The sequence below is a fragment of the Podarcis pityusensis genome, assembly GCF_964106645.2.
Source record: "Podarcis pityusensis genome assembly, chromosome: Z".
Lineage (NCBI taxonomy): Eukaryota > Metazoa > Chordata > Lepidosauria > Squamata > Lacertidae > Podarcis > Podarcis pityusensis.
The window spans coordinates 32,095,096-32,120,614 of record NC_138044.1 but is presented as its reverse complement, the minus strand read 5'-3'; the positions used below and the strand labels follow the sequence as shown (position 1 = coordinate 32,120,614).

At 45.1% G+C, this 25,519-nt stretch overlaps 1 protein-coding gene across 3 annotated transcripts in view; it reads left to right on the top strand.

Moving 5' to 3' along the window:
• The window catches only part of NHSL2 (NHS like 2), a 114,388-nt gene extending 96,943 nt beyond the window's left edge, over positions 1-17,445 (top strand). For all 3 annotated transcript variants that reach the window (XM_080990246.1, XM_080990247.1, XM_080990248.1), the window contains exons 6-8: positions 1,074-3,308; positions 9,511-9,643; positions 11,589-17,445. In XM_080990246.1, coding sequence (XP_080846372.1) covers positions 1,074-3,308; positions 9,511-9,643; positions 11,589-11,865 — 2,645 coding nt within the window. In that variant the 3' untranslated portion in view covers positions 11,866-17,445. The remainder of the gene's footprint in view (positions 1-1,073; positions 3,309-9,510; positions 9,644-11,588) is intronic.
• Positions 17,446-25,519: the final 8,074 nt, after the last annotated feature.

Genomic DNA, 25,519 nt, shown 5'->3' with positions numbered 1-25,519 from the left:
TATTATTTGCTGTTTTTTTGAAGTAGGTTTGAAGGTGGTTTTCATTTAAAAACCAGTGTCTGCAACACACACAGAGGCAGAACAATTCACAGAGCTACAGGATCAGAGCATCTTAATTTGGCTAGAAAAATATGAAGTTGCAGCTTAGCCGGATTTCAGTACCAACAAACAGAATCCATAAGTATTCCATTTGTGGGGATGTAGGTACATTTTTTAATGGGAAGACTTTGTTTGAGAAACACCCCCCCCCAAAAAAAGTATTTTGTTCTAGCCCCTTTTTCCTTAGGAACAGGCTCCCTAAGACTCTTTGAATTGTGAATAAATGTATCTTGGGATATCCTCCTCCACCCCCAAACACTGCCATGCATCTATGTTAAGTAGGGAATACACATATTTGGGGGGCAGAGAATAGCGACATGTGTAAGAATAGCCACGTAAGGGCTTGACTAGCAGAATTTGCTCTTTAGGGCAGATCTGAAGATTTGCAACTTTAGAAATTTAAAAAAGAAAAGGAAAAACCTTTTATTATAGTGGTTCTCAAACTATGAAGTGGGGTGCTATTGGCTGCGGGGTGAAGCAACACCCATGGATGTGTTTTTTCTTTTCTTTGCATGATCAGATAAAAGTAAATAATGGCCACACAGTCCAAGGCCAGCTGACCTCTTCCCTCCCCGAAGCAGGAGGATGGCCAGCCCTGGATTTCTTTGTGTTGATGGGGGCAGCTGCCCCCTGGCAGTGAAATGCGAAGTTTCTACTTTTTTGGGGGGGCAAATCTTATCCAGCATGAGGGCCACATTCTGTTCTGAGAATCTTCCAGGGGCCACATGCTAATAGTGGACATAGCTGGAGAGAAAAGTGGGCATGGGGATGAATGTAAATTTCACTAGCCCTGGGGAGAAGGGGGCTGGCTATGCAGGGGTGTGTGGTCTGCGGTCCACATAGAGAGGTATTGAGGGCTGCATTGAGCCCCTGGCCTGAAACTCCCAACCCCTGATCTAAGACCTTTCAGTGGCCCAAGCAGGAGATCTTCCAGGCTGTGCTTAATTCCTGCCTTTTTCTGCGCTCCCCTGCAGGTAACAGCAACGGCCCCGTTCTCAACCCTCCAGCGACCATCGCAGAGTCCGCCTCTTGCAATTTTGTCCCTGAGGTGGCCAATGGGAGGAGCTCCACCCACCAGGCCCGCTCCCCTCAGCCAAGGCCACAGCTGAGGAAGACCTTCAGTGACCTTGGGGGAGTTCTACAAGGACGGTATTGCCAGGGGCCTGCTGGCCACACAGACAACCCTGGGGCAGTGTATGCCAGCCCATCGTGCAACGGCCCCAAGGAGGACTTGACATTCTCCCCTGCCTGGAGCGCAGCATCTTTTGGCTACGTGAGCCCTTCCGCGAGCCAGAGTGAGCTGGTGATGGAAAGCGGGGCCCAGTCTCCCCGCAGCCAGAGGGGAACCCCAGACTCTGACCGGCCTGCTTCTTTCTTCATCAGCAAAGACAACGCAGTTGGGAGCAACGGGTCTGGGGCGTTCTGCGCTTCTCCTGAGTCCCCTGTAGATGCCAACGGAGGCTTGAGGTGTGGGGCAGCGGAGGTCAAGGCTCGTTTGGTCCCCGCCACCCCGAGTGAAGAGGAGTGTCCCCAAGCGGAGAGGCAGCGGGTGATGTGCAAGTTCCGTGAGAGGTCTCTCTCCGTCCCCACGGACACAGCCTCCTTGTGCTCCATGGATATCGGGGGCAGCGAGACCTGTGCCCTGAGCTACCCCAGCGCCAGCTCCGAGGGCAGCACAAGCACAGACAACGTCTCGCTAGCGGTGGAGCAGGAGGCTCAGGTGCGGTCACGGCGGCCGCGCACCAAGAGCATCTCTCTCAAGAAGGCCAAAAAGAAGCCCTGCCCGCCTACCCGCAGCGTCTCATTGATCAAGGAGGGGCAGCTAAGCATCGCAGAAGCTGGTGACGAGCCGCTGCCGCAGGACCAGAGACCAAAAAGTCTGTGCTTGCTGCCTGACGCGCAGGCCCAGAGCCAAGTCCCTGGGGACACAACCAAAGATCTGGAAAGCGTGCCGTACTCACAGCAGTGGTACATGCCAGAGTGGAGTCCTGGTGACCCCTATTGCTCTCTCTCTGGCTCCAGCACGGCCACTGGGACCACCGTGATCGAGCTCTCCAAGGCACGGGGTAGCTCTGAGTCCCTCCCCTCCCCTTCCGTCTCCCGGGCCACCACACCTTCCCAGCTCTCTGCTGAGGTCAACTTGAAAACCTCCTCCCCGGCAAGACCGACAGGGGTGATGTCTCCCTCTAGTGGCTACTCCAGCCAGTCGGAAACTCCGACCCCGACCATCCCAACATCTGCCGTTCTGGGCCACACCCCGCATCAGAGTGGGCGCGCGAGACCCCTTGTGCCCGAGAGGAAATCCTCGCTGCCCCCAGTCTCGCCCATGGAGAGAAGCCCCAAGTCACGGCTGTCCTTTGACCTGCCATTCGCGCCGCCGTCGCACCTGGACCTCTCGGGGCTGAAGATCTCGCTCAAGGCCAAGCCCAAAGTGAGCCGGCACCACTCCGACTCCACCTTTGGAGCCAAGCTGGGGCCGAAGCTCAGCCCCGTGCAGCCCGTCATGCCCATGGTGACACAGCTGGACCTGCGCTCCGTCCGCCTGCGGTCCATCAGCCGCTCCGAAACAGAGGACAACCTAGAGAGCCTTGAGCCCGTCGAGGAGCCTGGCAAGAAGGTCCGGCCCCCAGTGGCAGAGAAGCCACCCCTTTCCAGGAGGCCCCCGATGCTCCTACACAAGACCCCTCCAGTCCAGGAAGAGTCCCCCGTGGGCTCCCCAACCTCTCCACTGACACCCCAGGGCTCGGTCGCTGTAGAGAACGTTTACATAGTGGCCAGGAGGCCTGAGCACCAGTGGGATGCAGATGCCTGGAGCCCTATGGAGCCGCAGCCCCCTGCAGCAGCCGTCTCTCCAGCACAAGGGCCCCCGGGGACGTTCTTCTCTGCCCGGCGGCTTTCCGAGGACAGCTTGGAGGAGGAGCTGAAGCCAAGGCTGCCGCTGGAGAGAACACCTGGCAGGGAGAGCCACAGAACCAAAGTCCCTCCCCCTGTCCCCAAGAAGCCTAGTGTGCTTTACCTGCCGCTGGCGAGCTCCCCGCTCCACCCAGGGGCCTGCGTCGGGGATCCGAGGTTGGCTGCCAGCCCTGTCATCATGCTGGACGAGGACTGTGCTTATTCCGAGCTGACTCCGTGCAAGGCATTGACCCCTGTGGCTAACGCAGTGAGCATCAGTCCGACGACTGCAGGGTTGTCTTGGGGAAATGTTTCAGGTAAGTGGCTCTGCCTTTCAAGAGTCCTTCCTGGGTTCTCTTCTGCCCTAAGGTGGTTGAAAAGGGAGCGTAGTCCAGCAGCAGAGCACCTGCTTTGAATGCTGGAGGTCCCAGGTTCAAACCCACTTAAAAGTATCAAGGATGTGATGGGGTAGGTTGATGCCCTCAAGACACTGGAGAGGTGCTGACAGTTACGGTAGACAACCCTCGGATGGGTGGCTGCTTTGCACATTTTGTGTGGATTGGTGCAAGCATTCTGTCTCCCAGAGAGTAGCTTGCACCTGCTTTGCAGCTGGGCTGCACTGAGCTAAGCCAGCGTTTGGGTTCGAGTGCCATCCCAACCCTGGCTTGTGGTTAAGCTCCCTCAAGAGACTAACCACAGTCTGTAGCTTAGGTTTGTTCTTGGATACACCTTGCAGTTAGTCTGGAAAGAGCTTAACTGCCCAGGCAAAACGCTTAGCCAAACCTTGGCTTAGCCCAGTGCAGTGCAGCAGTTGTCAAAAAGTCCAGGCAAGGAGTCTGCCCAATCATGCGTTCACACCAAGCCAATATTTGGCTTCGTGTGATGTGCAAACAAGGCCAGCATGAGGCAGCTACACACATGTTGAAACACAGGGAGATGCCTTATACCACATCTGACTATGTGACCATTTAACTCTGTGTTGCCTGCTCAGGTTGGCAGCAGCACCTGGGGATTTTAGGCAGAGTTTTTTATTACGTCACCTCCAAACTGATTCCTCTTTCGCTGTAGATGTTAAGGGTGAAACCTGGGACCTTTTGCATGGAAGGCATGTGTTCTGTCAATGCTCTGTAGCTCCTTTATGTGATGATTGCATTCAGGATCTTGTGTTTTTTGCTCAGCGTACACAGGCTGGGAAAATGCAGTTAGTCCTTGCTTTTGCATTATGTGCTGAATCCTTGTAGCCCTCCAAGTTTTGTTCGCCTCCTGCTCCCACCTGCCCCAGCCAGCAAGGCCAATAATAAAGGATGGTGGTAGTTATAGTCTAACAACATCTGGAGGGCCGCAGTTTCCCCTTCCTTCTTTCATAGGAAATTAAGAAAAAACTTTATGTCATGTGATTGTCACACTCGACCATTTTTATTTGTGCTGCACCCTATAACTTCGTCCCAGGATTGCTTTCACATGAGAACTTGGTAATGTATGAAGAAGCTCATAGGAAGAAGTTCTTCCCTATTCATATTGAGATGCATATTTGATTTGATTTAATGTTTGTATTCTGCTTTTCCAAAATAATTTTGAACTCAGGGCAGTTCACAATCACAACAGTAGCATGAAAAATTAACAAGAATTACAATCACTTTACTAATATCGTATGTACTTTTAATAGTATATGTACTGGTTATTGCTTCAAATCATATCCTACCTGCCCTCCAATGAATTCTTCCCCTCCCAGCTTTATCCTCATAGCAACCCTGTAAGGTAGGACCAGTCCAAAGTCACTAAGTGAATGGGGATTAGAACCTGACCTTCCGCTGTTCTAGTCCAACTTTCTAACTACTGTTCTGAATTAGCTCTGATGTGATATGATATGGTGTGTAATGCCCAGTAGTCAAATATAAATGGGAAGAGGCAGACTAGCAAAACATCTTTAATACTCTGGCGGATGCTTGGACAATCTTGCTTTATGCTATGGGTTGAAATAGTTAGTGGATGCTACCTATAAATTAAAAAATACACAAACAACAGCAAAACAAATTAACCTAATCTTGAGCAACTTTTGATTGCACGGCAATCTAAAGTTACCAGCTGGATAGCAGCCTTTCCCTCACGCCCCATGTGCACTGTACATTTAAAGCAGGATCACACCACTTTCAATAGCCACAACTTCTCCCAAAGAATCCTGGGAACTGTAATCTGTTAAGGGTGCTGAGAGATGTTAGAGCCCTATTCCCTTCTCAGAGCTAAGATTCCCCAGACTTCCCTGGGAAGAGGAATTGATGGTAAAACTACCCTGAGAATCGTCTCTCTTCGAGGGGTGTCCTAACAACTCTCAGCACCCTTAACAAACTACAATTCCCATGATTCTTTGGGGGAAGCCATGACTATTTAAAGAGGTTTGATAGTGCTTTGAATTTAAAGTGCAGATGTGACCCCGCTCTCCCTCCCTCTCTCTCTCTCTTGATCTGTTGGTTTCTGTTCCTCTATATGTCCATTCTTCCTATTCTTCCCAACATATTGTCTGTTAGCTTTATTCATTCCCCCTATCTCTTTCTTCCTCTGATCTCTCTTCAGCTCCTTCTCCAACGATCATCAGTCAGCTCAAACCTTCCCACCTTTCCCCTTTGTTTGCCCCTCATTCTGTACCCTTCTGGTACTTGGCATTTCTCTTTTTTAAATATATATATATATATATTTATTACCTTTTCAACAATTTAAACACTGCAAAAAAAAAGGAACCATACAATACAATACAATACAAAACAATACAAAAACACTACATAACACTAACACATTAAACTAACAAAACAGAACAAAACAAAAACAGTTTAAAACACATCAAACAATTTCAATATCTTATCTTTCATTCACTTATTTCAAACGACCTCCTCACACCTCCCTTTTTGTATTCCACTTCTGTTACTTGTTTCAGCAATTCCTTTCCATCTTCCTCTGTTTTCTATCCTATAATTATCTTAACCCATTCTAACCTTATTTTTTCCTTTAATACTCTATTAATCTATTTATACTTAATTCCTTATAACATTTCTACTAAAGCCATATAACTTCATTCCAACATTTTTCTAACATTCATTAATTTTACAGTATTTCTGTAAATAGTCTTTAAACTTTTTCCAGTCTTCTTCCACCTACTCTTCTCCCTGGTCTTGGATTCTGCCAGTCATTTCCGCTAGTTCCATATAGTCCATCAACTTCATCTGCCATTCTTCCCGGGTGGGTAAATCTTGTGTCTTCCAATACTTTGCGATGAGTATTCTTGCTGCTGATGTTGCATACATAAAAAAAGTTCTATCCTTCTTTGGCACCAATTGGCCGACCATGCCCAGGAGAAAGGCCTCTGGCTTCTTCAAGAAGGTATATTTAAATACCTTTTTCATTTCGTTATAAATCATCTCCCAGAATGTCTTAATCCTTGGGCATGTCCACCAAAGGTGAAAGAACGTACCTTCTGTCTCATTACATTTCCAACATTTATTATCGGGCAAATGGTAAATTTTTGCAAGCTTGACTGGTGTCATGTACCACCTATAAATCATTTTCATTAAATTTTCTCTTAAAGCATTACATGCCGTAAATTTCATACCTGTGGTCCATAACTGTTCCCAGTCAGCCATCATTATGTTATGTCCAACATCTTGTGCCCATTTAATCATAGCTGATTTCACCATTTCATCCTGAGTGTTCCATTTCAACAGCAAGTTATACATTCTTGACAAATTCTTAATTTTTGAATCTAACAATTCTGTTTCCAATTTTGATTTTTCCACCTGGAAACCAACTTTTTTGTCCAAATTGTATGCCTCCATTATTTGGTAATAATGGAGCCAGTCTCGCACTTTGTTTTTCAATTTTTCAAAGCTCTGCAATTTTATTCTGTCTCCATCTTGTTCCAGAATTTCCCAATATTTCGGCCATTTGGCTTCCATATTGAGGTTTTTTTTGTGCCTTCGCTTCCATTGGTGACAACCATCTTGGGGTTTTCTTTTCTAACAAATCCTTATATCTTATCCAAACATTAAACAATGCTTTTCTAACAATATGATTTTTAAACGCTTTATGTGCTTTTACCTTATCGTACCACAAATACTTGGCATTTCTCATGGACATAGAAGGCCTGCTGCTCCTACTTGGATCAAGCTCGCAGCTCCACCTAACGGCAAACCCCATCAGCTTAGGGGTTGTTCACATGCTGCATTCATCTAGTGTACAATCTGCGTAAAAATAAATAAATAGCTGAGCTGTACATTTGTACAGTTATTTACATAGAGTTATTGGCACACCGCATTCAACGAGTGCATAATCTGCGCATCTGCGTCCACAAACACTTGTACTATTGTTAACATGCAATGCTCAACAAGTGTACACTCTTTCACACAGTTCCACATGTGTAGAGACCGCTTGTACCTGTGCTCAATGTGACTTGTCAACAAGCCTCGTGTATCATCCAATGATGGTTGCAGTCTGTTTTCTTGTGTACGCAACAGCTGAGCTGTGCAAATAAGAAGTGTGTGCTCTTTCACACAAACCCTGGCACATGTAGAGAGACCAGTTTCTCCCTGTGTTCATTGTAACGTGCAAACAAACCTCCTGTGAACACCTGAAGATCTTCAGGAAGGGAAGGGAATGCCTTTGAATTCTGTGTTCACTTGAAAATGGATGCAATAACAAGAAAACTGTGGTTAGGATCTCTCGCTTGAAAAGAATAACCAGCAGCTGCTTCAAAGTGCTGCTCTGGGAGAGGGTATCGTACCCACATCTTCCCTAGCTCTTTCCCCAGACTAAGCCAATTTGGGGTTTCCCTCCTTGGGGTTGCTTATACTTCCTCCTTGTGCGTAGGTGTGGGTGTCATTTTGTCTACTTAATAACCAGTAACAAGACCTTGAATACAATAAAGTTATAATATTGTACTCAATGTATCTAACCTAAACTGCATCAGTAAAGATGCAGCAAAGCATTCTTAATCAGAAAACATAAATAAAACAAAGGAGCGATAGCTGGGGGTGGGATGCAATTTCTTTTTCAGTTCCGACTGAGTTACCATATTTTTTCCCCAGCTGGTTCTCTGTTTTGTTATTTATGTTTTCTAATTAACATTGTTTAGCTTCGTTTCATTTTATCTTTCTTAATGTAGTTTATGTTATATATATATTGAGCACAATACGGTGCCTTTCTTAGATTCACAGTCTTGTTGCTGTTTATGCTTCCGCTTCTAGGTACCTGTAGTTTGCTTTGTTTCAGCTAGATAACCAGTGACAGTCTTCCCCTGAACACTGGGAATAAAAAGGAATGGTGTTTCAGGGTTGCTGTTCTGAAAGTAAAGCCGCCCTAGTCTGATGTCACATCCATACCATACATTTAAAGCACTCTCATACCACTTTAACCTGTTATGTCTTCCCCCAAGAATTCTGGGAAATGTAGTTTCTTAAAAGGGTGCTGCACCCTTCCCAGAATCCTGAAGAAACTACAGTTCCCAGGATAAAGTAGTACAAGAGTGCTTCAAATGTATGGTGTGGGCATGTCCACTGGGCATACTTCTAAGTTCCAGAAAGTTGTGCTCTGGCAAATGGAGCTTTAACTCTTTCCTCTATTTTTCTCTCAACTCCCCTGAAAAGCTATTTTTAGCTGAAAGGGGTAGAGTAAAGGAGTTGGAGTTGGAAAGAAAGGTACAATTGCTTTCTCTGCCCTTCCCCTCTCCCCTCACCTCACCCCTGCAGCTTCATGGGGGATGTGCAATTTCAGGGGGGGATTTAGGAATGGGCAAGGTGGAGAAAGTAGAAGGAAAAGTGGAGCCTAAATAAGAAAAGATTAAACTTGTATTTGAAGCTCTCTGGTGAAGATATTAATTGATATTAATCCCACCACCCCTTTGCTCGCTGCTTTCCCATTATATCTGGGTTCACCCACCTTTTTGGAGCCTGTGGGTCCATTTGCAAACAGGAAAAATGTAGTAAGGACAATGCACAACCAAGTACACACTACAAACTCTTTTCTTGCCTCCAGAAGAATCCTCCTTCCCAGCCCAGTTTCAGCATAAGGGACATGTGATCCTCTGGGCATCAGGAAAGGCCTCTGCAGGTGCACAAAGAGGTGGTGGCAAAAATCAAATCAATGTCTTCAGTGCTATATCTGGTTATTGAAGATTAAAGGAGCATTGCCTGTCCTCCCTGTCTCTCTGTCTCTGTCTTTGTCTCTCTCTGTCTCTCAAACACCCCCATACCCCCACACCTGGCTCCTCTGCCCAGGGATGGTGAACCTGTGTCCCCCTAGGAGTTGTTGGACTTCAGTTTCCATCATCCTTGACCATTGGTCACGCTGGCTGGGGCTGATGGGAGTTGACCTCCAACAGCACCTGTAGGGCTCCAGGTTCCCCATACCTGTTCTCCAGTTGGCTGTTTCTGAAGTGCCTCTCTCCCACCCCCACCCCACAAGCTTACCGCCAACATCCCAGATCTCATTGGCAGGAGACCTGTTTGGCCAAGACTCTTGCTTTCTTTTCTTCAGGGAGCTCAGTGGGCTCAAGGGCCGAAGAGAAAAGCTTTGTAAGTGACAAAACCGCCGAGTCGATAACCGAGGAGGACGACGATGTGTTTGTGACATCCCGAACCACAGAGGATTTGTTTACTGTCATCCACAGGTGGGGGCCCATCCAGGTGTTGCATTTTGGGAGTTGGTAGCTCCTCTGAGGGTGTGGGGTGGTTTGCTCACCCCACCACTCTAGCCCCACCGTACGCCAGCCTTAACTTGGGGGGGGGGGGAGACCCTTCCTGCTCTTTGTGAACTTCATGCATACCCCACCCGAAAATCCTTCCTCACTTCATCCCCTGTTCATGTCCTCCAGAATCTGCACAACTCAATTCCAGAGACCTCATAATAGTTGCCAATCACCAGTTTGCGTCTATTCTCAAAGCCAAGCTCCTGTGCCAGTTAGGCATTCGTTTAACAGCCACTGCAGGCCAGCCACTCTATTTCAGGTGGGCTCTAGGGGTCTACTCAGCAGAACTAGCCAGAGGTGGGTCCCCCCACTGCATCAGGGCTGCCCTACCACATTTTGAAGTAAGCGAAGCTATATCTAAAGAGAGAGGGCTCTGTAACATAAATAAGCCAAGGGTCCAAAATGACCTAACTGTACTGCTGCATCCTACTTAAAGCCAGTCCCTGTACATCAGGTAGATGGAACTTGCAGCCTGCCAGACACTGCTGAACTACAGTTCCCGTTGCCCCTGACCATTGACTATACTGGCTGGGGCCAATGGGAGTTATAGTTCAATAACATCTAGAGGGCCACAGGTTCCCCCCACCAGTGCTGCAAAGGGCACAGTGTTTTTGCCCACTGATGAAAGAAAGCTCACATTCTGCTTCCATTCAAGATAACCAGAGCTAGCTAGAGTTTGGCACCATATGTGCTTTCTTACTTCACTCACTTTTCACAGCACCCACAGGAGGTCATAATCCGATCATTATCCTCCTTGTGTTTTCTGTGTGGTTCCTCTGAGAGATAGCTCAGTCGGTAGAGCACGAGACTCTTAATCTCAGAGTCGTGGGTTCGAGCCCCATGTTGGGCAAAACATTCCAGCATCGCAGGGGGTTGGACCAAATGACTCTTGTGGTCCCTTCCAACTCTACAATTCTGTGATTCCTCAGACCACAGAAAACCTGCCTTTTTAGAAAGTTAAAGCACAGTAGTGCAGTCACTACAGGTGTCGTAGGTTCTTAGCTCTACTCTTCCATCTTTTCCTGCCGATGTAGCTTTGATGGGCAATGTAAGTGAACCTATTGAGGTGAACCTGTTGCCACTCAGGACATCTCCAGTATTACCAGTAACTCTTTTAATGAGCCATAGAGTGCTTTTTCATCTATATTTTTAGCTAAAAATTTCCAAAAAAAATCTTAACATATTCACACAGTAGTGTTTAAATGAAGGAGATTTATTTTTAAGGATTTTTAAAATGCTACATTCTATCAACAAGTTTTTGGCCTAACACACTTTCTAACTTTTTTAAAGCATTTGTTTCCACAAATGTCGAAAGTAATTGGGAAACAGTGCTTATGGTAAATAAGCATTTCAGCACTAATTAAATAACTGATTTTAAGTAGAAGATGAGTAGCAGAAGAGTGATTTTTATTTTATTTTATTTTTAAAACTTTGCTTGAGTGAATCGTCACTTCCCCACCTAGGGAGCTGTGTCCTACCCATTAGTGTAGATGGAACGTAGCAGCAAGCACATGTCAAAAAAGCACCTTACCCCCACATTAAGAAAAGACAGCTGCAATTCTGCTTGCAGCTTACAACAGGAGAGCAACGGCTGGATAGTCCTTGGGCTGCCTTCTCAAACCTGGGCCCCAGCCAGGAATTATGGGAATTGTAGTCCAAAACATCTGGCAAGCGCTAGGTTGGGGAAGGCTGCTCTGGAAACACCCATGGCAAATTGAACCATTGCATACAAAGCTCCCATTGTTTCCTCTGGATGGGTCCCATTACACCATTTTAGACTGTTACGGCTGCGCCAGCTCTGCCTAACTTCAAGTGACTTTCTGATCTGTTTGTGTGTGTGTGTGTGTTTGCGTGTTTGCATTTGCAGGTCCAAACGGAAGTTGCTTGGTTGGAAGGAATCCGGCGAAGCCTTTGGCAACCGGCAAAATTCAAAGAGCAACGAGTGCGTTCCGACAGGCGTCACAAGAACCTCCAGCAGGAATGAAGATTTTAAGGCACTCCTTCAAAAGAAAGGTGGCAAGGGCGCTTCAGGCATCCGCACGTCTGCGGCTGAACTTCTGAAGACCACCAACCCCCTGGCTCGGCGAGTTATGACCGAGTTTGCTGTGGACGGGACAATTCAGGGCCCTAAGACCCAGCCATGAGTATGTCGAGAGAGAGAGCTTTGTCATTTCGCGCAATGCCCTAATCCAACCCTTGGGGAGATCTGCTAGGCTAAGGGTCAGGGTGAGCCTACCACTCCATTACCGGGGTGGGGGGGGTTGTGTTGTTGTTTTTCATCTTTGTTGATTTGTTGGCAGTGGTGCCAGACTTTTTTCTGTTTCTTTTTTTACTGGAGGGGGGGACTCCTGACCCAAGAAAAAGTGTCTTAAATGTAGAGCACACACTCATCCCCAATGGAATCAGCCACACATCTTGGCCCTAAAGGGAGGAAACTTTTATATCTTTTTCCACACTGGAAGAAGGACCTACAGCATGGGTGTTCCTAGAGAGGGCTATCCTGCTTTGGTATCAGACCTAGGCCTGGCACCTTCTTCAATTGCATGAGGAGTGGGATACCTCCTCTCTTTTTCATCCTGATCCTCCTGCTTTCCAAGACTACAAATTTGGCGGGTTGGGGAGTCCCTCTGTTCTGATTTCTTCTCTACAGTGAAGCTAGCTTGGAACTGTTCAGAGTTTCTTTGGCATGTGGTACCTTCAGTGCTTGTAGGATACAATATATGGCTGTTGTGGCTTCTTTTCTTTTTAATTCCACCCCCCACCCCGCAGAACCTGACTTGATCATTTTTAGTTTTGACTGCGAAACTCCTGAGGTAGTGGTGGCAGGGTGGAAAGGTGGTCACTTAGGAGGCAGGTGTTGTTCAAGCAGAAGAAGAGCAAAGATCCCTATTTTTATTGATGATGCCTGACGGTCATATCAGGGCTCAGCCCCACTTCTGTGATTCCTAGTCACAAGTCCGAGAGGTTATTTTGCCCTTTCGCTTTCCCTGGGGAAACCTGCTGCTTACGCCTAAATTGGAACAAACGCCAGTCAGGTTTCCTGTGGACTGAGATTTGTTTCAGTTCAGCAGTGAACAGTGGGTTTTCCCAGGGAAAGCGGTGGGACAAAATTAAAGCCTCTCAGACCCATGACTAGCAATCATGAGGCTTTTAATCTCAGGGTGGTGAGTTCAAGCCTCACGTTGAGCAAAAAAGCTCCCTGCATTGTACGGGGTTAGACTAGATGATCCTCGTGTTCCCTTCCAACTCTACAATTCTGTGATTCTTAGGATGAGCCCTATGACTCCAGTGTCCTTAACATATTGCTTGCTGTTCTTTTGCTCAGGGCGGGCAAAATTCCCCAATCTGGCCTCATCACCCTTCAGCCTAATATTTCTGTGCTGGCCCCTGAGAATTTTGAAATATTCGTTCTGCTCTCGGGAGGGCTGGCACCTGGAACATTTTGATACAGGATTGATTCCCCCACTGCCTTAAATGCAAATATTCAGCTTGGAATCTGAAAGATTTTCCTAGCCCTTCTATATCCTTGGAACCAGAAATCCATTATCTGACCAGAAGCTCTCGTTAATGCTGTTGACCTGCTTCTCTTCACAGCCTTAAATGGAACAAAAGTAAATTGTCTTGTAGCTGCTGGGTTCCTGAGCTAATTGTGTCTTTAGAGCCGAATCCTGCACACAATGGACTCTGTCCAGCTGGGACACCATGGGGCTCTTTGCAGACACCAGACTTAGACTAATGGGCTGGTTGTTCAGTGCCATCTTGAACAGTGGGCGTATGAACTGTACTGATGGGGTAATATTGTTTTAAGGATCAATTCAAAGCGTTGGGGCTGAATAATGGTTGCATCAGCTATCTTGGTCGGATTCTTCACTTCCGTCCTTGGTAGGATTCTTCTTTTTACATCATGAAGATGAAAAAAGAATTAAAAGCATCTTGCAGCACTGTACACACTTGCAGATGAATTGTGGCATAAGCTCTCATATACTAGAGCCTGCTTATTCTGATTAACTAGGTGTTTTCCTAAGCTGGGATACATGTGAGCAAAGGGAAGGGCATACTTTAAATGGTGGAGGGCAATTGGCCACAGAATTTACAATCTGTGGTTTACAATTTACAATCATCCCTGACCACTGGTCCTGTTAGCTAGGGATGGTGGGAGTTGTAGTCCCAAAACATCTGGAGGGCCGAGTTTGTCTGTGCCTGTGATAGGAGCTGTTGTTGTGTAACACCTGGAGGACAGGTGACATGTGGAACCCTTGGCTCTCCAGATGTTGCCGAGCTACACATCTCATCAACTTCAGCAAGAAGAACAATAGCCAGAGATGATGGGAGCTTTAGTTCAGCAACATCTGGAGGGCTAGAGGTTCCCCACACCTGGTAAACAAAGTAACCACATTGATCATCCACAAGATGACCCAAAATAATAATAATAATAAGGCTTGCCATGTGGGCAAACGCTACCTTCCACTCTTAAGTCTGGGTGAACCAGCCCTTAATGCAGTGCAGTGTGTATGTGTGTGTATAATCTTCACGTGTAAGGTGTCTAAAGAAGCATTGAATGCACGCACCGCAGGGCATACCACAATATAAAAGCCCCTTCCCTCTCCATGTTTCCTACCTGTCTCAATGAAAGGCATTTTGCTGATACTTAAGGTTTTGTCTGGGGCAGCGTCTTGAATCTCTTCCCCCACCCCCTCAACCCCGGTATACCATTTTTTCAGCTGATTAGTACTTTGCAACCTGTGGTATGCTCACACAACTTAATGGCCTTGCAGTGAATGTCCATAGTCAGGGAAAGACACTGTATTAGAGTCCCTCTCTTGCCTCCCCGCTGCCCTGCGGTTCCTCTCTCAAGGCAGAAAGTTGCATTCCCTGATTTTCACAATCTGGCTGTTGCTTTTCCCTATCACAGAGCTAGTGTGTGGGATCCTACTGACTGGGCCAAGGAGCAAACAAAAGCAAGAAAAACTGATGGGTTGGGATGTGTGTGAAAAGACAATCATTAGAAATGCCCAGATCTATTGCTACTACTGAATGATGCTATTTTACTCACTTTCTGTACTGCTCCCTAATGTGTAATGCCAGTAGCATCTGGCCAGCTACACCTGAGACATCTCCTCCCGAGTTTTAGGCTCCTCTTTTCCATGGGTCCTAGGGAGTATGGAAGGTGGGTCATTTAAAAAGAGATGACAAGGATCAGTAAAATACCCAACTCCTTTCCCAGTAACATATGGCTCCTTCCAGTGATTATCTTAAACCTCACCAATTTAACTTGATTTCAATTTAACCCTGATTTCAGCCAGAACATGGAGAGCTTTTTCTGGCTGGGATGTAACTTTTAACTGTAATAAAATTACTTGCTTGTCTGGATGGGGGATGGAGAAATGCAACATTTATCTTTTATGTAGTTGGAATGTAGCAGTCACATCCCTTGAAGTGTCCATTTTTGCCTCTGGCCCTTCCCACCCCTGGTTTTCAGGTCCTGGGCAAGTTCCCCATGTGGGAATGCTCCCCTCAGGCTGGAACAGGTTCCCCATGCTTGGTTTTAATCATACATCCAAATCCAGGTATATACTGTGTTTCAAAACTTGTTTTCCATGCAGTACCTGACTGCCTTGCTGGCAGGGACTGGAGAATCTCTGATTTTCTGATTACCAAAAGTGCCCCTAATGAATGATAGTAGATAGATAATGTAAGCCAATTGCAACTTCATAAAAAGTGAAAACAGGGTGTTTTTAAAATACTGCGCTTAGTTTTGTATGACTTCCAGGGTACCCTATACAGTACAGTTGTATGAAATGAAACATATCCTGCCCAGGATTAATAATCTAATGTTGGGTTGCAGCAGGACTTAGTTTTCTCTGTGTGCCTTCGTGTGAGGCTGTGTGTGTGATATCTAGCATTAATGCTGGTCAAATCAAGTATAGTTGCCAGTATCAGCTAATCCTCAAATGACAGTCTCCTCTTGCAGAACTTTGGTCTTTCAAATCACCGGGTGGAGGGGGTATGCATTATTTCTTTGCTTTGCTAGGACACTGCTCTAGCCATCTTGGGAGTCCTGCTGTTTATCATTTAACAAATGCATTAATCTCTGTGTGCGTGCTGGGGAGTAGGAATGAAATGGTGTCATGGTAACATAAGTGGTCATATATTGCTTATATAAAGACATAGCCAGCATGAAATTGGCTGGAAAGTATTTGTACTCTCAAATCATTATGAAACCGAGGAGGATGACCTATTCCCCAACAGTTGGGCAGAAACTCAGCTGTTCAAGTGGTCAACTCCTAATGAGAAAATTGTACACAGTGTGATTGGTCCTAAGAAATAATGACACTGAAAGCATTAAAAAAAAAAAAAAAATCTGCAGAAGTACATAATGCTGCCTGAGTCGGCAAACGAAGGTTTGCAGACACACTTAAATGAAATTTCTGAAAAAGAAACAGGGTTTTAGCTTAGCCTTATCTGCTAACTGTACAGTGGTACCTCGGGTTACAGACTCTTCAGGTTACCGACTCAGCTAACCCAGAAATAGTACCTCGGGTTAAGAACTTTGCTTCAGGATGAGAACAGAAATTGCGCAGCGGCAGGAGGAGGCCCCATTAGCTAAAGTGGTACCTCAGGTTAAGAACAGTTTCAGGTTAAGAACGTACCTCCAGAACAGATTAAGTTCTTCACCAGAAGTACCACTGTATATGCAGGGAAATTAGGTTTTGAAATTTAGCAGCGGGGAGCTTTGAAACATGCTATTCCACAATCAGCAGTCTGAAGCAGGGCAGTCCAGGAAGAACAGCAGTACATTTAAATTGTTCTCTTAGGCTGCAATCCTAAACACTCTGACCTGGAAATAAGTGCCATTCAGTTGAAGTGTGGCATTCATACACAAAGAAAGGCTTCCTTTTTATTGGTCCAACTTGCATCAAATATATTTGGTTTCTCGTACTCTCGAAGAGCTGGAAGAAAAGCATGCACACTCTTGTGAGCCATTCCAGTCTTTGGTGAAGCATGCAATTCTTCATCACTTTAGACTCCCATTTAAAAACAACAGTCAGCAGTTGTTGATGAGATCTAAATGCTTTATTTTCAGAGGAGTGAAATGGTAGGGCTCTTAGCAATGTTCTTCTTTCTCTATCTCTCCCTCTTATCTTTCTCTCTCTGTCTGTTTCTCCTTTCTTTCTTTCTTTTTGCAAGAGTCTAAATATATATATTGGATTTTGTGCTGCCCCCTAGGTGAGAAGGCAAATTGGGGCCCTCCTTCTTCCAACAGTTCAGGAAGCCAAGCTTATAGACAGCTCCCTCCTGATGTTTGCTATTTGAGCCCATATTCATTATCTCAAGACCGGGCTTTAATCTGTGAGTTGAGTCAGCACACTTCCATGGTACCTGTGCTCAAGAACCATGCTGGATATGTGCCAGGCTGATGTCCCAGCCAAGAGAGGACAATGAGCCGAATGCATATTCCGAAATTAAATGTGATTCAGAAATGGGAAGTAGCCTGGGAAGTAGTTTTGCAGCTTCAAGCCAAAACAACTGTTGGATTCCGCACAACCTTATTATGCTATGAACTGGAATGCACATTGCTTTTTCTTTCTTTTCTTTTTCCTTTTAAAAAGAATCTCTTCCTTCACTTTCTTTATCACATCAGCCACATTCAGAGGTGATGCCCTGCAGACAAAGAAGCCTTTTTAGCATCACAGCTGATTATTACCATTGTCTTTTTGCTGCAGGGGAATATCATTGCTGATTTTTTCTGAATTGTACCAGGCATGTGGATCTTGAAGAAAGCTATACCACATAGTGAGTCCACAGTTAGTGCCTCATGTTGACAATTCTTTATCATTTTGCTTAGCTATGCAGTCTGACAATTCAATTAATGGCTGTCAAACACCATACTAAGTCTGGAAGTCTATTCAAACCTATCTGGATCTTCTTGGGTTTTCCTCCTCTTCTTATATAATCACTGTATATCAGCTATTCTGCAGATTTCTGGGTCCATATTATTCAGGAAGAGCCTGATGACACATGTCTACTGCTTGATGGTTGCAACATTAAATGATCATTCGAATGTATGAAGGACCTATCACAGGTATAAGCTTCCATTGGCTTCAAATATACTGGCCACATTCACACATAACAGCAAGCCAGACTTTCTGTCTTCTTGTGTTTTACTGTGAACAAGTGGTATTGCTAGTCTGTCCGGCCCAGTTGCTTCTGATTCAATCCTTTACTGGCATGAATCATAGAATCATAGAGTTGGAAGAGACCACAAGGGCCATCGAGTCCAACCCCCTGCCAAGCAGGAATCACCATCAGAGCACTCCTGACATATGGTTGTCAAGCCTCTGCTTAAAGACCTCCAAAGAAGGAGACTCCACCACACTCCTTGGCAGCAAAGGTGGAATCTTCTTTCTTGTAGTTTGGAATCTTCCATCTTGTAGGTGGAATCTTCTTTCTTGTAGTTTGGATCCATTGCTCCGTGTCCGCTTCTCTGGAGCAGCAGAAAACAACCTTTCTCCCTCCTCTATGTGACATCCTTTTATATATTTAACATGGCTATCATATCACCCCTTAACCTCCTCTTCTCCAGGCTAAACATGCCCAGCTCCCTTAGCCGTTCCTCATAAGGCATCGTTTCCAGGCCTTTGACCATTTTGGTTGCCCTCCTCTGGACACGTTCCAGTTTGTCAGTGTCCTTCTTGAACTGTGGTGCCCAGAACTGGACACAGTACTCCAGGTGAGGTCTGACCAGAGCAGAATACAGTGGCATATGAACAATATAGTAATGCAACAAGCCATGACTTCTGGTTACATCTGAACTGGGGTGTGTGTGTGTGTGTCATGGTTTGTTGCTCCCTAACAAGAAGCCACAAACAGGAAATCAAAAACAAAGCATGGTTTAAGGTAGGCTAATACTTATGGCTTGCTAGGGAGAAACAAAGTATAATCACTGGTTCAATATGACCAGAAGCTAAGGCTTCCTAGTTTGTTTATCCTGTTTGTGCCAGGGGTGAGCAATCAGGCTCACGATAAACCACAACAAGACAGAAAATCTGGCTTGTTGTTATGTGCAGAAACAGCCAGTGACACACACAAAAGCAGTTCATGCATTCAGTCGTGAGAGGCCAAGCAATAGACTCACGTATGGACAACTGCTCATTCCATTCCTGATATTTGCCTAGCCAACTCCTTGGACCAATAGCACCAAGGCCTACTGACCTGAATGCATTCAGTCTCTAGCCTCTGTAAGCCAAAAAAAGAACATGGAAAAAGCTTCAATCTCTAGCGGGCCTGACATGACTAATAACTGAATGTTTTCATTTGACGTGGAAGATTAATGAGTGACCTATAACTGAATCTACATCTGTAGTGTCAAGAGATGTTTCAGGTTTCTTTGTTTTTTTAATGTATTCTGGCCAGTGAAGTGACCGACCTTTTCTGTGTTTGTAATGTGTTCCTGGACATTTCCTTTGTACAGCCCAAAACCAAAGCTCAGGCTTCTTCTGTCCCTCTGCAAAGTGTTTCTCTCCTTCCTGCATGAAGCGCTTCAGCAACAGTCATCCTAAGAAGCAGCAAAGCTTCTTTCTATTAATACTCTTTTGTTTCCCAGGAGGTGTTACCTGCCCCTTCTGCTTGGATGAACCAGAATTTGCTTTAAAATGTGCTTGGCTCCAGTTGCTGCCACTGTTAGTTTGGCTTTAATTACATGTTCCTCCATCTGTTGCCATGGATTTGCACAGTTAGGTCTGTAATTAACTTCCCAGCTCAGACGTTCAAGAAAAATATATCATAAAAATGTCCACGCTTCATTGATTGTGAGGGTTTTCCCCCCTGCTCTTTTTGGTTCTGCTTTTGCTGTTGCTTTTCCAGTTAGGCTAGAAATATACAAAATTGTGATGGTGGTGGTGGTTGAAGAGGAGGGACTGTCCTCTTCGGTGGTCCCATCAACATGGCTAAATGTTATCCATCCCCTCACCTGCAAAGTGGGTCAGCACCAGGTAGCAGCACTGCAGATTAGTCCCCTTTCCGATAAAAGGGGATCTGGTGAGGTTCTAGCTTAGGAAATGAGGTTAAGGAAGATGGTCGTTAGAAGGATGAAAAGCTATGAACAAGACAGTGTCTTTTCCTTATTAGAAAAAGAAAATGATATAAGGTGACTCAAGCTTCCTATCTGAATGATAGGAGTAAAAAGTGCACTACCTTAACCCACTGAATGGTCTTGAGGGCGTCTTTTGCTGCAGAAGTAATGAAAGTGTGCAGACCCTACCAGTCTCTTAGATACTGTCCACTGGGAGTCTCACATAACAGCAGGTTAAATATGTAGGGATGTATCCAACATCCTCGATCCACGATCACAGAGAACTTGTGCTAGTTCAAAGGGCAAGTTTTAATGTGCAACAGAGGGATCAAATGCAACTCTTGCATTAGTGGGAATCTGTTGTGCAGCAGATTGTACAGTATCCTGCTTGTCAAAGTTATGAGTAGCCTGCTTGTGCAAAATCTTGCACAGCAAAGTTTTGCTGGCACAATGTACCACTAAGTGACTTTAACTTAGCACTATGTTACATACAACCCAATACTTTCTTTAAAGCACACAAGTGCTGTGTGGCTGCTTAATTTTACACAATCGATTCTGTTTCTTCTGTAGTCACAGGAAGGCCCCCTCCTTTTGACACAAGCAAATTAGACTTTAGCTCCCTCCCTGGATTTTGGAGAATCTACCAGGTCTCCATTCCTTCAACCCTCTCTTCTTTTTTCTTAAACAGAGTTTCCCAGGGCCCTCTGTTTCTGTATCCCAGACTTATTTGTTGCACTTGTTGGGTGTGATTCATAGACTCCCTAAAGGGTCAACCAGTTTATTAAGCATGCACCTGCCATTTAAGCTGTCCAATGGGGACAGGAGTGAAACTTTTCCCCTCCCCTCCATCTCCTCTTCTGCCTCTGCTTCTGCTTCTGGACTTCTCTCTGCCACAGACTCTCCCTGCTCAATAAGGCCTGTTACCTCTTCAGCTTCCGACACCACCTCCTCTCAGGTTTCTCCCTCTTTTTCCTCTGACCATGCATTGCCATCCCACCAGCAGTCCCCGAGCTCTGAGCTTTCTTCCCTTGGGTTTTTTCCAGCTTGTGCCTCCCACTACCCCTCTGCATCCAACCAGTCCATGACAGATTGCCACTCCCTACCATTGATCCCGCTTACAACTTTTGTCTGTTGCTCGTGTCCTCCAAGTCCTGCCCAAGCATGGTTGGAGCTTGACTGGAACAAACACAAGCCAGAGAACCAAAAGGGCCCTTTGAGGGCTCTGGCACCATCCTGTTATGTAGTTCTTTATTTCTCCTCCTACCCACAAGTGGCTCATTTCCAAGGTCCACGTGATTGGCACTTCCCTTTTCCAAATCTAACAGCCAGGCAAATAGAACTTGTGCCAGAGGAGAGAAATACAGGAAAGGGGAAAGCTTTGTAGTTGTTTCAGAAATTTCTGCCTGGAGCTCTGAGGTCCTTGATGTGGTGCTTGTGATCACCATGGTACCCTCAGATGCACACCTTGGTGTCCACAGATATCCTACCCCTCCCAGTTTTTATTTGTGTATATACATATATATATATATATATTAATAGAGTATTTTTGTTCTGTGACAAGTTGTCTTTGGGAGAAGGGTGTTGCCTGCCTCCCCCCCCCCCGTTCTGTTTGTTTGGGGGATGTGTGTGTTTTGCCTGCTGATGGGGGGGAGGGTATTGGGATCTGAACATCACCAGATTTTCCGCTGTGAAATGGGTATTTTATGGTGATCTCAACATTTTTCTTAGGTTTTCAAATGTGTCCCCAGGCCCAGAAAAGTGGGATTATGGGGCTACCCTTGTCCTTCAAGCAAAACTCAGGAATGTGCTGAAGTACCAATGATTGTAAACCCTAACAACCTGGATTCTTTACATTTTTTTCAGAGCAGGTGTCCTAAGGCCAGGAGCAGATACAATATCCTCTGCTTCCCCAGACAAGTCCTGGTGGCAGAATCATTTGCCTGCTGGGTGCCTTCTGTGGTTTTCATTCTCCAAAGCGGGCAATCGATAGAGTAGGGTGGGTGGAATTCTCCAATCTTGAATCTGCTTTGGTGTGGGGCCGGGGATGGATGTATATACCCAAATTCCTAAGTCTGGATCCTGTTAGATTTAGGGGTGGGGAGACTTCTAAATGTTTAGGGTTTGCCAAGTTAATACCTAACATTATGAGCTTAAAAATCAATCAGATAGACTCAGGTTGCAATCCAATGCATGCTTACCTAGGAAGAAGTCCTGTTGAACTCAACTGGACCTGCTTCTGAGTACACTTCTATAGAATTGCAGGTTTTGTTTTTAACGTTGAAATGCTGAATTTTCTTCTTTTTTTCAAAATGGAAAACCTGCCATTCAGATTCTTAAAAATTAAATAAAGTTGAGTGCAATTTTTTTCCAGATTTAGGATTGATCCCCTTTTGCCATGAGTAGTTCTGGGTTATTATTCCTTTTCACCTACCAGCGAATCCATTTGAATTTAACAGGGTAAAATAACTGCGTTGCTTCGCAGCCATCTTCCTACATAGATATATGTGTGTGTTCTTTCAATCACAGCTTTGACAGGGGATTTATCATTATTATTTTGCAAACTTTCTGGCAGCTTCTGACTGTCAAGGCACAGCCTCGACCAACCCTCCTCATAACCACTTCCTGCTGTAGTTGAAATCAGACCTTGTGTATGTGTGCTCCCATAAAACTCCCACTTGAGCATGGTTTTAACTATGGAAAGGCAGCATGCAAATAGAATGGTGGTGGTGGTATGACTATCAGCAGTAGGAGTACCAAGCAGCAAAAGCCAGTGTGGGATGTGGCATTGTTGGTAGGGAAGGAATTCGCTAGGTCCACTTTTCAAAGCAGACCAGCCCAGTCCAATGGTCCTGTACTTGCTTGCAGGAGCACAACCCCTGATCAGATTACAAAACTCTCTGGATTCGGTAATGCAGTTTTCAAGTACAAAAAAATAATAATTTAAAAATGTGTGCATGGAAGTATGTATTTTACAGTTAAAATGCATATTTGGTAGGAACGCACTGGGGGTAGGGGGGGCGGCATTTGTCTTGGGAGAATACATACAAAAATGTCTGCAGTCATGTGAACCATTCAACTACGAAATTTTCATGCATTCTTAAAAATAAAAAAGCACTGCACAAAACAAGACCGAACCGACCTAAGATTGAGTGTCAGTGTAAGTGACACAGGACAGAGAGTCCACCCCTAACTGCTGGCAATTGCTGCAGAAACATGAATGTACCATTTTAGCTCATTACTGGGCCAACAGGATGAATGTTCTCCCAATATAACAAACCCGTTGACCAGGACAAGTGTACTTTCTCATAGATGAATCATCGCCGATCGTAGGGGAGGGGTTGGTCTTGTGTCCTTGAGATATATAGATATATTTTTTGAAAAATCCCCACAAAGGGCTTCAAACAAGCACTTTCACTTCTAATGAAGATTCATCCCATGAATGTATTTTGACCACACAACACACACCAGAGGTGCAAGGAGAAGCAGTCTGCTTTGCTTTTTGCTTTTTTTGTTTTTAATTGTCAAGCACCACCACGTTACAGGGTGAATCTACAAAGATAAGTGCCGGATGCTTTCTAGAAAAACTGTTGCCTGAATGTGTGGCCGGTAAGCAATGAAATGCCATTAAACTTTGTATAGTGTCACATAGGACTGCTCAGGAAAAGAAAAGAAAAACCATTGAAAAGGAGGCGAAATCGAGAAATTAGCAGTGGTGGCTAAACCTTTACTTGATTGCATTATAATGTTGAGGCTGCCGGATTCCTGCTAGCAAGAGATTTGCACATTGGTTTTCATTCATATCTGCCTCAGAACCTTGCCCTCCTCCCTTTTGATTTTCTGTAGAATAAAAAAATCCATCTTTGGACTGCAGGTCTAAGCATATTTACTTGACAGCAAGACCTGTGGAACTCAGTGGAGTTTGCCTCCCAAGTAAACATGTTTGGGGTTGCCCTCAAAAAGGAAAACAATCATTAATCCTGACACTACACCCATAAAAAACACGCAAATCCTCATTTTGCTAGAGGATACCTGTGCTTGTCTTTTCTTTAACTGGGTTACAGCTTTTTAAAAAACAAAATGCCTAGAGAGTAATTATTCTTTTTTCAAGCCTGCTTCTCTTAGGAATCCATTTTCCTTGCTCTACACCTAAGTGGATTTAGATAAACCTTCCCCCCCCCCCCACTCCTGAGGTATTTCTGTACAGCCTAGGTAACCTAAGTCTCCTACCTATACTTTAATCTAGCTATCTCTATATTTGCATTGCTCTGTCTTATCGTGAACCGGTCACACAAGAATGACGGAAACAGTTTATTGACTCCTTTTGTGCGTGTCAATGAAAAATTCATTTGGGGTGCTCACACCCTCTTTTGAACTCAGATTCTTGCCACTGTACAGTATATGGAGATGCATAGAGAGACTTTTTATATTTCTGAATGTTGTACTTTTTAACTCCTTGCAAGCTTGGTAATACACTATCTAAATGTCTAAAAAACAATAATGATTGTCTTGTAAGTCTGATGTTATTTCCTTGAACCTGTGGGTTGCAAAGGTGATGGGGAGGGCGAAGAGAAGCCCCAGAGGGTGAATTACACTCTGAGCAAAAGGGGGGGGGGGTTTGGAACTCATGCTGGAAGATTTCAGGCAAGTTGGATGTGTTAACCTTGAGGACACATCTCAGGTTTCCTTCTACAATGCCCTCCTGCGCTCTGCTGTAATTGGTTCTGCCCTTGTTTAATTCTAGGGCTGCCACTAGTTTAAAGAATCCATTGTATGAATGAGTTGATTAAGTGATTGATTAAGCAACTGAATTTACACAGATATGCAAGTGGGTACAGCAAAACTTCTGAAGAAAGCATACTTTTTCTTGCTTTTAAACTATTATGCACTATGTCTTGCAATGGGCACACTTGAATGCAGAAGGCTGGCATTGGGTTTCCTCCATGCTAATTTTCAGCTTTAAAATTGCCTTCTCCCTCTCTCCCCAGCCTTCACTGCTTTTAGCCATATTGAAAAAGTATGACTAAAAATGTAGGAATGGGGGAGAAAATTGATACGGTTGAAAATGTAATCCAAACATGCCTACACCGCAGTTTCCGAAACAATATGCAAAGCCTGTGAATCTTCACACCCCAGCAAGCTGGTTTCTTCATTGTGAGTTGGTGAGGGAGGTTGCCTTTTTCTCCTTAAAAAGTACATAGAGCTGAAGGAGGGAAGTTGGAAGAGCAATTCAGGTTAATGCTTCTGGACCTGACTTTTCCTAGAAGAACCCTTCTAAAAGTAGGAGAGCAGGGAGAGACATGGCAAGAGGAGGTGGCAACCAAAGCATTCACTCAAAACTCCAGACGTCCCCAAGGGCCTAAAAAAGTTGGATACCCCTAGATTAGTACAAGTGATACGGAGGTCCAAGTACATAATAGGTCTCTCTCTTTTTGGCAGTGGCATTCCAGCCACTTTTAACATAACACACATCCAAGAAGCCTGTGCGTGTAATTATGTTATCTTTTCACATACTGACTGTACAAGCAAACACCTTTGTTGGAAGAAACAAAGATGTCCATCAGCAGAACCATTGTTGGAGACAAGGAACAGAAAGGGGTGTGTGTGTGTGTGTGTGTGTGTGTGTGTGTTTAAAGGAACCTAGGCTTCAAAGACTGGTGGAATTAAGAATTTTTTCCTATTTGCTTGCAGACGTTTGAATTTACATTCCATTTCCCCTCCTTTATTTC